General features: G+C 34.0%; 1 protein-coding gene across 7 annotated transcripts; it reads left to right on the forward strand.

Moving 5' to 3' along the window:
• The first annotated feature begins 6,453 nt into the window (after positions 1-6,453).
• LOC119078130 (loricrin-like) lies at positions 6,454-10,576 on the forward strand. Of its 7 annotated transcripts, none has more exons than XM_037185602.1 (7): positions 6,454-6,547; positions 7,281-7,479; positions 8,185-8,304; positions 9,199-9,294; positions 9,363-9,422; positions 9,852-10,166; positions 10,248-10,576. In XM_037185602.1, exons 1-7 carry the CDS (start codon positions 6,542-6,544, stop codon positions 10,457-10,459), a joined length of 1,008 nt encoding a protein of 335 aa, XP_037041497.1. In that variant the 5' UTR covers positions 6,454-6,541; the 3' UTR covers positions 10,460-10,576. The 7 variants fall into 7 exon arrangements, with proteins under 7 accessions (XP_037041497.1, XP_037041495.1, XP_037041491.1 ...); XM_037185600.1 differs by having other exon boundaries at positions 6,456-6,547; positions 9,852-10,269; positions 10,312-10,576; XM_037185596.1 differs by having other exon boundaries at positions 6,456-6,547; positions 9,852-10,576.
• Positions 10,577-12,191: the final 1,615 nt, after the last annotated feature.

Genomic DNA, 12,191 nt, shown 5'->3' on the forward strand with positions numbered 1-12,191 from the left:
ATTGTGAGGACATCCCACACGGCCGTAACTTGATTAGCCAAATTTTTGTCTTTACCAAAATACAATCAATGAAGATTGATTTTCTTGTCGTAAGCACTCTTTCACGAAAAATCCCGCAGTAGGTCAATGCGGACATGGCGAGCAATTTAATAAAAGTTCTCTACTGATTGGGACTCAGGAAATGTTTCTAAATTCTAAATTCTAAATTTCAGAGAAGCTGAACAGGCTTTCGAAAATTTAGAATCGAAATAACAGTCGAAATGACTTTATCAGCTCAAAAAAGCACAAATAACTCGAGTTTTCAGGGGAAACAGTTTATGAAAATCGGTTGAGTAATTCCGGAAATATGGTAGTTTCGCCAACGATTATCGGTTGTTGGTAATATTTTGAATTTCCCATAATTTCTACCGTTGCTAAACTTTTAGTGCTACTTTACCCTATCAACTGGCAACTGGCAATCGGGCTATCTGTTATCGATAACTACGACAAAAATAATGACAAGATCTGGGTAACATGGTCCTTTATATGGGAAAAAACATGTTAAAAAATTGAAGTACAAGATTTGAAATCAACAGATTAGAAATACTTTGATCGATGGAAGTGATAGACCCGATAATAATACTGGTCATATGCTTGCCGTATGTAACACACATACAAACACGCATCAAAATTTGTAAGAATTAGATAAATAAATATGACGAAAAAACTTGGTTTTTTCAATGAAAACTGTCTAGCAAAAGGCGATTTTACTCAAAAAAGGCAATTTCAAAGATACTTGCCGGTATGTCATGTCTGGTATCCTGAGACCTAAGACTGACTAGTAAACATAGCTATGTTACAATATAGCGGTGTAAATTTATATGATTTTTGTTTCAATCACGTTGCGGTACTGTCAGTGTTTCCGTGTGGTATTACGTTTAAACTTTTGCCGTACAGAATCTAAGGCAAGCTGACAGCAACCAACCTGGCTCATACGGCTATTCATATTCATCTGTTATCGATAACCTCGTCGATAACGATGAGAAAAATAATGACAATCTCTGGGTAATATGGTCATTCATATGGTAAAATGTATGTTACCAAAAAATGAAGTACAAGATTCGAAATCAACGATCGATGGAAGTAATAGACCAGATAATAATACTGGTCATATGATTGCCGTCTATTACATTTTAGTTTTGATCAGAATAAAGTACGCCAAAAACGTTTTCTTCCTCGATTTTTTAGCATAAATCTGTTCAAAATCGCAACTAAAGTATCTCGTCATCTGTCGATATAACTTAAATTCGAAAATATTTTTCTGTTTATAAAGTTTTCTTATAAGCAACGCAATTCAAGTGCTCTGAATAGGGTACTGAAACAGGACAGTGTATCCTGCAAATTTTGGCACTGTAAAAAAATTCGGACACTTTTTTCATACAAAGTAGTATTGTATTTGGCAGCTGTCATTAATAGCACTTTTGCTTGAAGTGCGTTGTTATAAGTCTTAATCGGAAAGAACTGAACGATAGTTTATGGTGTAGCTAAGGGCAGCCTCAACCAATTACAATCCATTTCTTATCGATTTTATGAAGTCCCCTTTCCAGGCAACTTTCCAGGCAAAAGTTTAAACGTAATACCACACGGAAACACTGACAGTACCGCAACGTGATTGAAACAAAAATCATATAAATTTACACCGCTATATTGTAACATAGCTACGTTTACTAGTCAGTCTGAGGTCTCAGGATACCAAACATGACATACCGGCAAGTATCTTTGAAATTGCCTTTTTTGAGTAAAATCGCCTATTGCTAGACAGTTTTCATTGAAAAAACCAAGTTTTTTCGTCATATTTATTTATCTAATTCTTACAAATTTTGATGCGTGTTTTTATCGATCAAAGTATTTCTAATCTGTTGATTTCAAATCTTGTACTTCAATTTTTTAACATGTTTTTTCCCATATAAAGGACCATGTTACCCAGATCTTGTCATTATTTTTGTCGTCGTTATCGATAACAGATGAATAGCCGTATGTGACAAGTTATTCGCTTTGCACTGTCGTGAAGAGATATAAAATGTTAATAGCTTGTCCTCATTCAATCTGCTAATTTTCTTTTCGACTAGGTTTTTGGGAGTCATTTAAACCGAAGTGATATCAGTGATAGTCAGGGTCTATTTTTCAGTAGATTAGGTATTACAAAAAATATGCACTGGTGATGGTGCTTTTTAAGAAGTAAACTTTTCTATGTATTTCACACATCAGCATAGCACCATAGCATTAAGCATCACGGATGTTGTGAATTTGCATTTATTGAAATCAAAATCACTCAAATCGAAACCTTGCACTCTCAATCGTCTTGTTGTTTTTATATTTCCAAGCAAACAATACTATAATCTCGGTACGGAAGAATATCAATATCTAAAAGCATATCTCAAAGAAAAAAAAAAGATCGCTGCAGATAATTTCTCACAATGTTTCCATAGTGTCTGCTAATATTCTACATGAATTATGTAAAAATAAATCAAGCTAGAAACTGGTAAGTATAAACTAAACACACACAAAAAACTATGTATACAAAAAAGGTGTTACTTTGAAGTGTTAGTTTTGTGGAAATAAAAACGAACTTCGAAACTCTATACTCAACTCAAATATCGATGATGATGATAATGATTTCAAAAGTGCTGTTCTCAATCCATTTTTTTATTCACATTTTTTCCTCGCCAGCCGATTATATATTATTTAGTTCCTATTTGTATTGTTCAATAGATAAATACATTTGAGATGAGCTTAAATGCTCTTCAGCCATAAATGGTATTTGAATGATCGCTAAATTAGTGGACACTAACTGGGTTTTTCTGATACTGAACAAGAAACTCGAGAAGAGGAAATTCGACATTATTGAAAACAAAAAAGTGGTTGCGGTCGAGTTGAGGAATGTGTTCTGACTGGTTGAGTCTCACAGTTTATTTATAAAAATTATGCAGCAAAATCTGATCCTTAAAATTTTGTTTCTAAATTTATTTCGGAAAGTTTATAAATAAATCTCCAAAGTAAAACAGGTCGTAAATATGAACATAAAAATAAAACAACTACGGCTATAGGGTTAAACTTTAACCGTTAAAGCCATTAGGCTGAGATATGCGTACATGAGTAAGTAGTAGTGGACCGCAAAGCCACAATTTGAAACTTATTCTGTATGGTTTAAGTACGTCAAATGAAAACTATTTGCTGTGAGACACGTCCTTAGTCGACGGTAGGCTTGGCTTAGTGCTTATCTCAGTCAGTTCACATCATAGAGTAGTGAATCTGGAGTCAAAATGAAGGTATTGGATTAGGAATGGAATTTAAAAATAAACGTTTTATTGAAAGTTTTGTCGCGCCTTACAAGTCATATTTTCTGGCACTGATTATATCGCTTGATAAAAGATTTATTTAAATTTTCTAGTACAAATCTAGTACTTCTACTGATGAAAACTCGTTTGCCTTTTCAGTTTTGTACACTTTTCGCTATAGGATAATGGAGTTTAGAAACAAAGGGTAAAATCTATTACAATTTAGTACTTTTCTTCATAAAAAGACTGCCGCCGCAGAATTATTTTTTTACATGAACAAACTTCACTGCTGTGACATTTCATGGAAGTGAATCAATGTGAAGTTGTTACACAAAAAAATAGTCCAGGGAGAATGAAGTACTATAAAAAATTTGGCGAATTTACAGGCCCACCGACTCGGCGAATATATGACCACAATGAACACATAATCAGCCGTACTGACAACAAATGACAATGCTACAACAAAATCGTTATTGGACGTGACATCATAAAAATCACTGTGATCTGTATGCTTAAATCATCTAGTGTTTAAAGGCTACCATGGACTATATCCGTCCGAAAATTGTTATGCGAATTTAATGCGTTTGACTCATGTTTGACAGTATTATATTGAATTTACGCAACTCAGCATCATAATGTTTGAAAGTTGCGAACTTTCGATGCCTCTGTTGCATAAATCGTTGTATGAATCTCGGTGCAAATTACTTTATTAGACTCACGATGTGTATTATGACACATGACCTGCGGCCTAGTGTCATAAATACCCATCTAGAGCCTATTAAAGTACTTTGCACTCGATGCAATAAACAACCATTATGACACAGAAGTAATTACCTTACCGCTAATAATTTATTTTTATTATTTAAATGATAATTTCTGATTCAAATATTTATTTAAGTCTTTAAGTTAACCTAAAGAGCGTCTTGTGTACACGTGGTATTACAGAACAAAAACTTCTATGTCTAATAGTCGGGTATCAGATTCATTATTCTGAATACAGGAGGCAGGTAATTGTTTTATGAAAAAGGGGAAGCCTATTGAGTTTAGATACACTCGTAATTGGGCCACAGATCGGCCTAATGCAGAGCCAATTTATGAGATTTTTCTCTTGAACTTCTAGATTTTCTCGATATTATTAAAATTTTCCTCAGAATACTTTTCTAGAAATTCCAGAAAGTTTTCAAGAAAATTTAGGAAAATATTTTCTCAAAAATAGGATCTGAATCAATGTGCTGCACATTTACATAGTTTATGTCACCTGGCTATGTTTCTAATTTCAGACGGAATTGTTCAGTTAGTTTGGGATATCCTTAAGGTGTAGCTTTTTAAATAGAGCCAACTTGTACCAAATACTTGCAAAATTCATTTGTACCTGCCACTTTGTGACGCCAATTTTTTTTTTTGTAAAATTTTATTTCTACAATTTTTGGGTCAATTCACAGCATGAACAAAGAAAATATTCGGAGCCTCATGGAATAATAGCAGGCAGTGCGCCTCTTTTGTGAATATAGATTACTTGTTTTCGTTCAACGCACTTTAATCATAAATAGGGTACTGAATCTTGAGAGAGTGTCATACAACTGTAAAACACTGTAAAAACCAATTAATACAAAATAGTACTCTATTTGGCAGCTGTCACTACGATCAGTTTTGCTTGAAGAGTGTACACAATACACACAATTCCAGGCGGTAGCTCTTATCACTAAAGCTTCCAAATTTGACACTTGTTAATTCGGTGTTCGTGCTAGGAGCAGTGCTATCGTCAAATTTGCGATGCTAAATTTTTTGTGTGTATTCTGCTGTGTGTTTACACACAAAAAATTTACCTAAAATATACGATATCAGTGATCCTGGAAGTATGCATACAGGGACTTCTGTCATATTTTGTAAGGGTTCTTGACTGTCATTAATGACTGTCATTAATGCTGGGCAGACCTGCTGGGCATGTAGTATTATATTTTACCAAGGTTAACTAAGTATTTCGGGAGGTTATTAGCATACTTTGAGAGCTACGCCGATGGGAAATAGAAAATCCTTTGTCAAGAAAATTTTCAAATTCTTTGAAAATCTTCAAAAAATTCTTTCAATCAATACCCTCTCTAGCAATCCAACTATGTTTATTAAAGTGGTAAAAATGCAATGTAAGCCTATACATTTTACATGTAAAATTAGAAATTAGTCAACAGTGCATGATTCTACAAACAAATAAGTAAGGTGGTTTTTTGACAGCACCGAAACGAAGTTTTGTTTGCTAGAGAGGGTATTGTTTCAACTAAAAAAATTCTTCAAAATCTTTAAAAATGTTTGAAATTTCTTTAAAATTGACAAAAAAGATTTTTTCCAATCTTAGTAAATCCTTCGAGGATTTTATTTCAGAAAATCTTTTTCCACTCAAAATGCCGATCGCATGTAATATTGTTCGAATTGGTTTCAGCAGAACGTAAGAATTTAGAATTTCAGAGAATTTTTGGAATTCGACCAGCTTTACAATAGTTACCACTCTTTTAGATCCAATTTTGTAGTAAAAGGTAAAAATTGGAACTATTTTAATTTATAGCGAACTTAATGAATTATATTTTTGACTACTAGTATCCTTCGAGGAGGTCCTTTATAGATTCAATCGATGTGATTGAAGATATTACTCAGCAATATGCCTTGCCGAATTGCAAATCGAAAATGTTTTCGTCCGGAAAACAAAGATCACACTAGACTATAATGGTTTGAGAACCTAATAAGCATATTTAAACAATTTTTTTTGGTGATTTTAGAAAATAATTGTACGCTAAAATATTTCGGAAAAATATTTGAATTCATGAATTCGTTTAACTAACTTTCGAGATATTATTTTGATTATAGTAAAATGTGTGAGTGTGTGGGTGTGTGTGTGGTGTGCTGGCGGATTAATGAAAAGAAGATTTCGTTATGTAATCAAATTTACTTTTGTCTAAAATAAAAATTTTATGCATAAAATTAATTTATTTAGAAAAATATACTGGTTTCATTCAACAATAAAAGTGAATTGATTTTTTTATCCGTTCTTTAAGAATATACAACACCGGTTTCACTTTTTTTTATATAATTAATTAAGTTTGAAGATGAGTTAACGATATCCTATATAGAAAGAACAATATTTTTTCAGGGATTTGCATAAACGTATATAAGTGTTTTGCAGTTCCTTTTAGCAAAATAGTTGCCAGAGGTCTGTCTGTGGATAATATTCTGCCATGAAGGTAAATTCTGAGTGATTTTTTTATATTGTTTAAGAAGTGAAAAGTTATAAAGTTTTAAAGTTGTTAGTATAGCAAATATATATAGACACTATGCGTTCTATTGAAGTGATACATGGCTTCGTATAAAATATGATAGACTGTTGTAAAATGGCTCAAAGTTTAAATCTAAAAATTCGAAAATTGAGCTTTAATGTGTTGAATTGATAAACATGGGCTGTGAAATAAAGTGGAAATAATGTTCGGATGATATGGCCCTAGATCACCATAATCACACTAAAGTTTAGATTTCGTAATGGTATCGAATTATACGGGCGTGGTTTTTCATTATGATTTTTGATACCGTTTTAGTGAATCTGCATATCCGTGACAATATTTTTTCCACTTTCATTTTCATTTGTTCAAGGTTTTTTGCCGCAAATTTTTTCGAGGTCATCGAATTGCTTATGAAATATGACACGGTCACGCTTCAATAAAATTAATTTCTAAGATCCAATAAAACATTCGAAATGCGACAAAAAAATCGGCATATAGAGTTTTTTGTGTCTTTGAATCATTTTATTAATTCATTCAGTTAACATACGGGTTGAAACTGAGTTTTTTGTCACATTTTTTTATATAAATTCTTCGAGCTCTTATTAACTCTTTTCTAAATATTAAATTAATAATTAAAGTGATTTCCATGAATTGAAAATTCGGCTGTGATCATAGTAAATTTTTATCAATTTACTTTCAGTTCGTCGTGTTTCTTACCGTTTTGGTAGCATGTGAAGCTACTTTCTTTGGAGGAAGTTCTGGAGGAGGAGGAGGTATTGGAAATTTGCTAGGCGGTCTCGGAGGTGGCGGAGGAGGAGGCGGCTTAGGAGGATTATTTAGCAAGTTTGGAGGAGGTTCGGGCGGCGGCGGTAGTAGTGGTGGCGGTTGGTCGTCTGGAGGTAAATACCGATTTTGTTTGTATTTTCAACAAAAATTAATATTAAAGTAGATAAATGCTCACGCGCAGCGCACGCTTACATTACATAAAGAAAGATTTCTTCCGTTTTTCACGACAAATATCAGTATGCCCTATACCATTTTTAATTTTCAATTTTCCAAAATTATATTTTTCAAAAATTGACACATTTTAGCAATTTTTTATTTTTTTTTTGCAATTTTTGAAATATCTTACCAATTTTGGAAAATTTGTTCATTGGGAAAATTACTTCATGTTCAGTTGACTCAGAGAGCAAAATAACTTACGTTCGTGGCTAGAACTTTATATTTTGTGGCAAATAGAAAATATTTTTGAGAAAATTTAGAAAAATGTAGGAAAATTCTGGAAATTTAAATGGAAAATATGGCATAATGTCTTCCGAAAAATAGTCTCTGATACACACAAGGATTTTTATACACGAAAACTTTTTCTGTTACTTGAGATTTTTAATTCTCCATATAAAAATACATGCAAAATTCACAATGAACCGATAAACCATAAACCAGAAAATGTGCCGATTTTCAAAATTCCTTACGTGTATTTTGCCTTGTGTACAGGAACAGTAATGTAGTATTCTTTGTGATTGTCATGGTTCTAAATAACTGAATCAAACTGTTCCTTCTCGATTTCGAATTGAATGAGGTTTTAATTCGAAAATTACTTTTAGGAGGAGGAGGAGGAGGAGGAGGCCATAGCAGTGGAGGAGGAGGCGGTTATAGCAGTGGTGGAGGCGGAAGCTGGTCTTCAGGTGGAGGCGGAAGTAGTGGTGGAGGCTGGTCATCTGGAGGTAAATAATAACTTTTTTTTAAATAAAGTGTGGATCTAAGCCATAAATATGATGCCAAGTCAAGAAAATATCTATCTACCTTGGAGTTAGGAGCCCAAACGGACATTTTTATAACGCGTGAAAATATTTTTAACTAGTGGAAAGCTTTTAACGCGCATTTTCTTTGGACGCGTAAATATTTTTATATTTTATTTTGAGACGTGAAAAATTTAGTTGGGAAAAATATTTTTGATAAAGAAATTTTCTTTGAAGATTTATTGGGAAAAATTTATTTTTGGAAAATATTTTCGGTGTGTAAATATTTAAAAAAAGACTAAGGAAATTCAATTGTCAAAAACCAGACTCGATCATTTTATTTTGCTTTCATTTTAAGAAAAAAGGGAAACAATTTGCCACTCAGGATTTATTTTTTAAATTTTTTGGTCAAAACGAACTGAAAAGAGAGTTACGCAAACCAAAAAGTGAAAATGTTGAATCTTTTAAGTTATAAAATGATCAAAATAGCGTGTAACAATAAATTAGAGATTACAGTTAGTCAAGCAAAATGCAGTTTGGAGTTTGGTTCAGCTGTTTTTCAGCTGATCCACTCATCCAAACAAAACTGCTTAAGTATGGTTTCCACTTACAAAAAAAAACACTCTGTTTATCCTCCGTTTGCCTAAACCTCACCTCTTTTCTATTGTCTAAGAAGTAATCGGAGAGATAAATATGTGCTTTTTTCGTAAGTGTGAAACAGGGGTTATACTTGTTTAAACTGTTATAATAATCGCAAGCACGCGCTTTAAATCGTTAGCAATTTACATTGCATTTGGGGCTCAGATGAAGCAAATATCGATCTAGAACTAACTAACTCAGTGTTGATAGTGACTGATTCTAAATCTTTTTAAATTATAGGAGGTCATTCTTCCGGAGGCGGAGGATACGGCGGAGGAAACGGTGGAGGATACGGCGGAGGAGGTAGCAGTGGAGGCGAGACAACCATTTACATAAGTAAGAATGATTTAATTGAAATACAAAATAAGATCTGTTTGAAATAATCAAATTATCCTTCGGTCTAGTTGAAAGTTCCGGAAGTGGAGGCGGCGGACATGGTGGTGGAAGTGGAGGCTATTCCGGAGGTAAGAAAGCTTTGTATTTGAACAATATTTTCTGTGAAATGTAGCACAGGAAAAATCATTGCCTAATATTGAGAAATATTTCATTAAAAAATTCACTAACTTTGGTGAATTTTTTAGTAAGACCTTGGTAAAAATAAATTTCCATTAAAGGACAGTTATTAAAATATCATTATTTTATACAGCAAATTTCGTTACGTTATCTTAACCATTTGGGTCTATCTATTCAAAAATCTGATAATTAAATTCAGTGACTTATAATTTGCCTTCATAAATGATTTTACAAAGAGTTTTTTAGTTTCACAATATAATCTCTTGGTTTCCTTCGATTTGTAAAGTTTTAATAATGACCAGAATCGGTCACTGGACAAAATGCATTAGTTAGTTTTCAGTTTTCACTCATCATTAACCTTTAATTTATTTTTATAACAGGTGGTGGAAGTAGTGGCGGTGGATGGTCTTCGGGAAGCTCTGGTGGAGGCAGCAGCGGATATTCTTCTGGTCCAGCACGTGGAGGTAATAGTGGATGGTCATCAGGAAGTTCCGGAGGATCATACGGAGGCAGCAGTGGTGGATCATACGGAGGAAGCAGTGGCGGATCATACGGTGGCAGCAGTGGCGGTTCAAGCCAAGGTGGTGGATGGTCTTCCGGAAGCTCTGGTGGAGGCAGCAGCGGATATTCTTCTGGTCCAGCACGTGGAGGTAATAGTGGATGGTCATCAGGAAGTTCCGGCGGATCATACGGAGGCAGCAGTGGCGGATCATACGGTGGCAGCAGTGGCGGTGCAAGCCAAGGTGGTGGTTGGTCTTCCGGAAGCTCTGGTGGAGGCAGCAGTGGATATTCTTCTGGTCCAGCACGTGGAGGTAATAGTGGATGGTCATCTGGAAGTTCTGGCGGATCATATGGGGGCAGCAGTGGCGGAAGTGGAAGTAGCGGATCTGAGGTCACTTACATACTAGTACCAGTCAGTTCTGGCGGCTCTGGATCACAAGGCAGTCATGGAGGCAGTGGAAGCTCTGGCGGCGGTTGGTCGAGATAGGACAGTCACTGTCAGTAATTAATGTCATAATGCACATTAGTTGTTAAATAAACTGAATGTTTAAAATTGTATTTGTGACATTGTTTGTACGTATTAATAAACAATTGCTCAGAAAAATATTTTCTTTCTGTTTTGTTGAATTGAATATATTTACTAGCTCTAAATTTATACTCACAGTGTACTACAAATTGCCTTCAACGCTAGGAAACAACAGCTTTTATTTAAACTTTCTTACGCAGTAGTTGACGTAAGTTCTGACAGACACTCCTGATATTATTCATTATTTTAAGACAATATGTATCTAACCGAATTCATTGTTTGATGGAGTTATTGATTTAAAGTTGAGTTTTAGATCATCCAGTAAGGAGTGGAATACTTTTTGGTAAATTGTTTCAGCTGTGTTTAGCTGTTCGACTCATGCAAACAAAACTGGTTCGTTCGTCTTTATGCGATCTTACCACGAGTGAAACTATTTCACCCGTATAAAGCGGTGTAAAGACGTATGAGCAGTTCTGTTTGTGTAAGTTTTCGAATAGAAATAATTAAAAATTTCACACCTAAAATCTGCGTAAAAGTACCCTTCGGGAAATAGATAACACAACAAATTTGCATGATTTTATTGATCAATCGAATGCGAAACGCGATTAGATATACAACTTCACTTTTTACATTTTTATCAATATTTTGATTCGAATGGTATGAGAAAATTTGGTTTTGTGAGCAGCTGTGATTTACTAAAATTAAAAACATCTGCCTCAAAACATCTGTACCAAGAAAGAAAAATACAAAATTTTCTTCTCATAAAAACATCTGCGCAGATTAAAATTAAGAACGGGAGGGTAATAAGGGAGTAAAAGTGTCCATCAGTTGAAAGTGTCTTTAGGGATGTTCACTGAAAAACATCATAAATCCATGATAAAATTTCCAAATAATCGATACAATATCGGTCGAATGTTTTATCGATAAACGATAAGTATCGACTGATTTATCAATTTATTTGTCGATTATCGATAAAACGTTTGATTGATATTGATTTTTTGACAATTATCGAACATTACTTCTAAATTTGTACAGTTTCACGACTTTGATACCATTTTAAATTGATATCAAGTATCCGTATTGTATCTGGTGACGGACCGTCACCGACGCGACGGTCCTCGATCACCGAATTTGAAACATTACAATAATATACACGAAAAAAGCACCAACATTTCAGAAGGGATCCGTTGCAGATGTTTCCCAAAAAAAGAAGAAATATCTTGAGTACATGTGCAAGTCTAAGAACCATTTAAAATATGTAGACGCTGGGTACTTTAAATATACCATACGAAAAATTTGGTGTGTTAAACAACAACAGCAGCCGTTTACCTGATATAATTTGAGACACTGAACATTTTTTTGGTTATAATAGGGTAGCAAAGAAATTGAATTTATCAGCTGAACCGCAGCTGGAATTTAAGTACAAAACCGCTCTGCTTGACATGTGTAAAACACAATGTTATGCTATTGCACCTGTACATTTCCAATTCAATTTCACCATAAACAAAAAAAAGCATAAAATAATGTACATATGTCGTCGGGTGGCACGTGCCAATGGTATATATAGTATATGAAACTGTAATACTTGCTAATATATGAATGCCACGCCACATACATATATATCTAAACAGCACTCCCGAAGAAAGTCATTATGCAGACCAGACGTGCAGTTATTATTAATGAACGATTTCGT

Source organism: Bradysia coprophila, unplaced genomic scaffold (assembly GCF_014529535.1).
Source record: "Bradysia coprophila strain Holo2 unplaced genomic scaffold, BU_Bcop_v1 contig_24, whole genome shotgun sequence".
Classification (NCBI taxonomy): Eukaryota; Metazoa; Arthropoda; class Insecta; order Diptera; family Sciaridae; genus Bradysia; species Bradysia coprophila.

Coding starts and splice junctions, on each gene's coding strand:
- LOC119078130 (XM_037185596.1), top strand. Junction 9,295..9,362: donor CGAGACAACCATTTACATAA/GTAAGAATGATT, acceptor CCTTCGGTCTAG/TTGAAAGTTCCGGAAGTGGA. Junction 9,423..9,851: donor AAGTGGAGGCTATTCCGGAG/GTAAGAAAGCTT, acceptor TTTTTATAACAG/GTGGTGGAAGTAGTGGCGGT.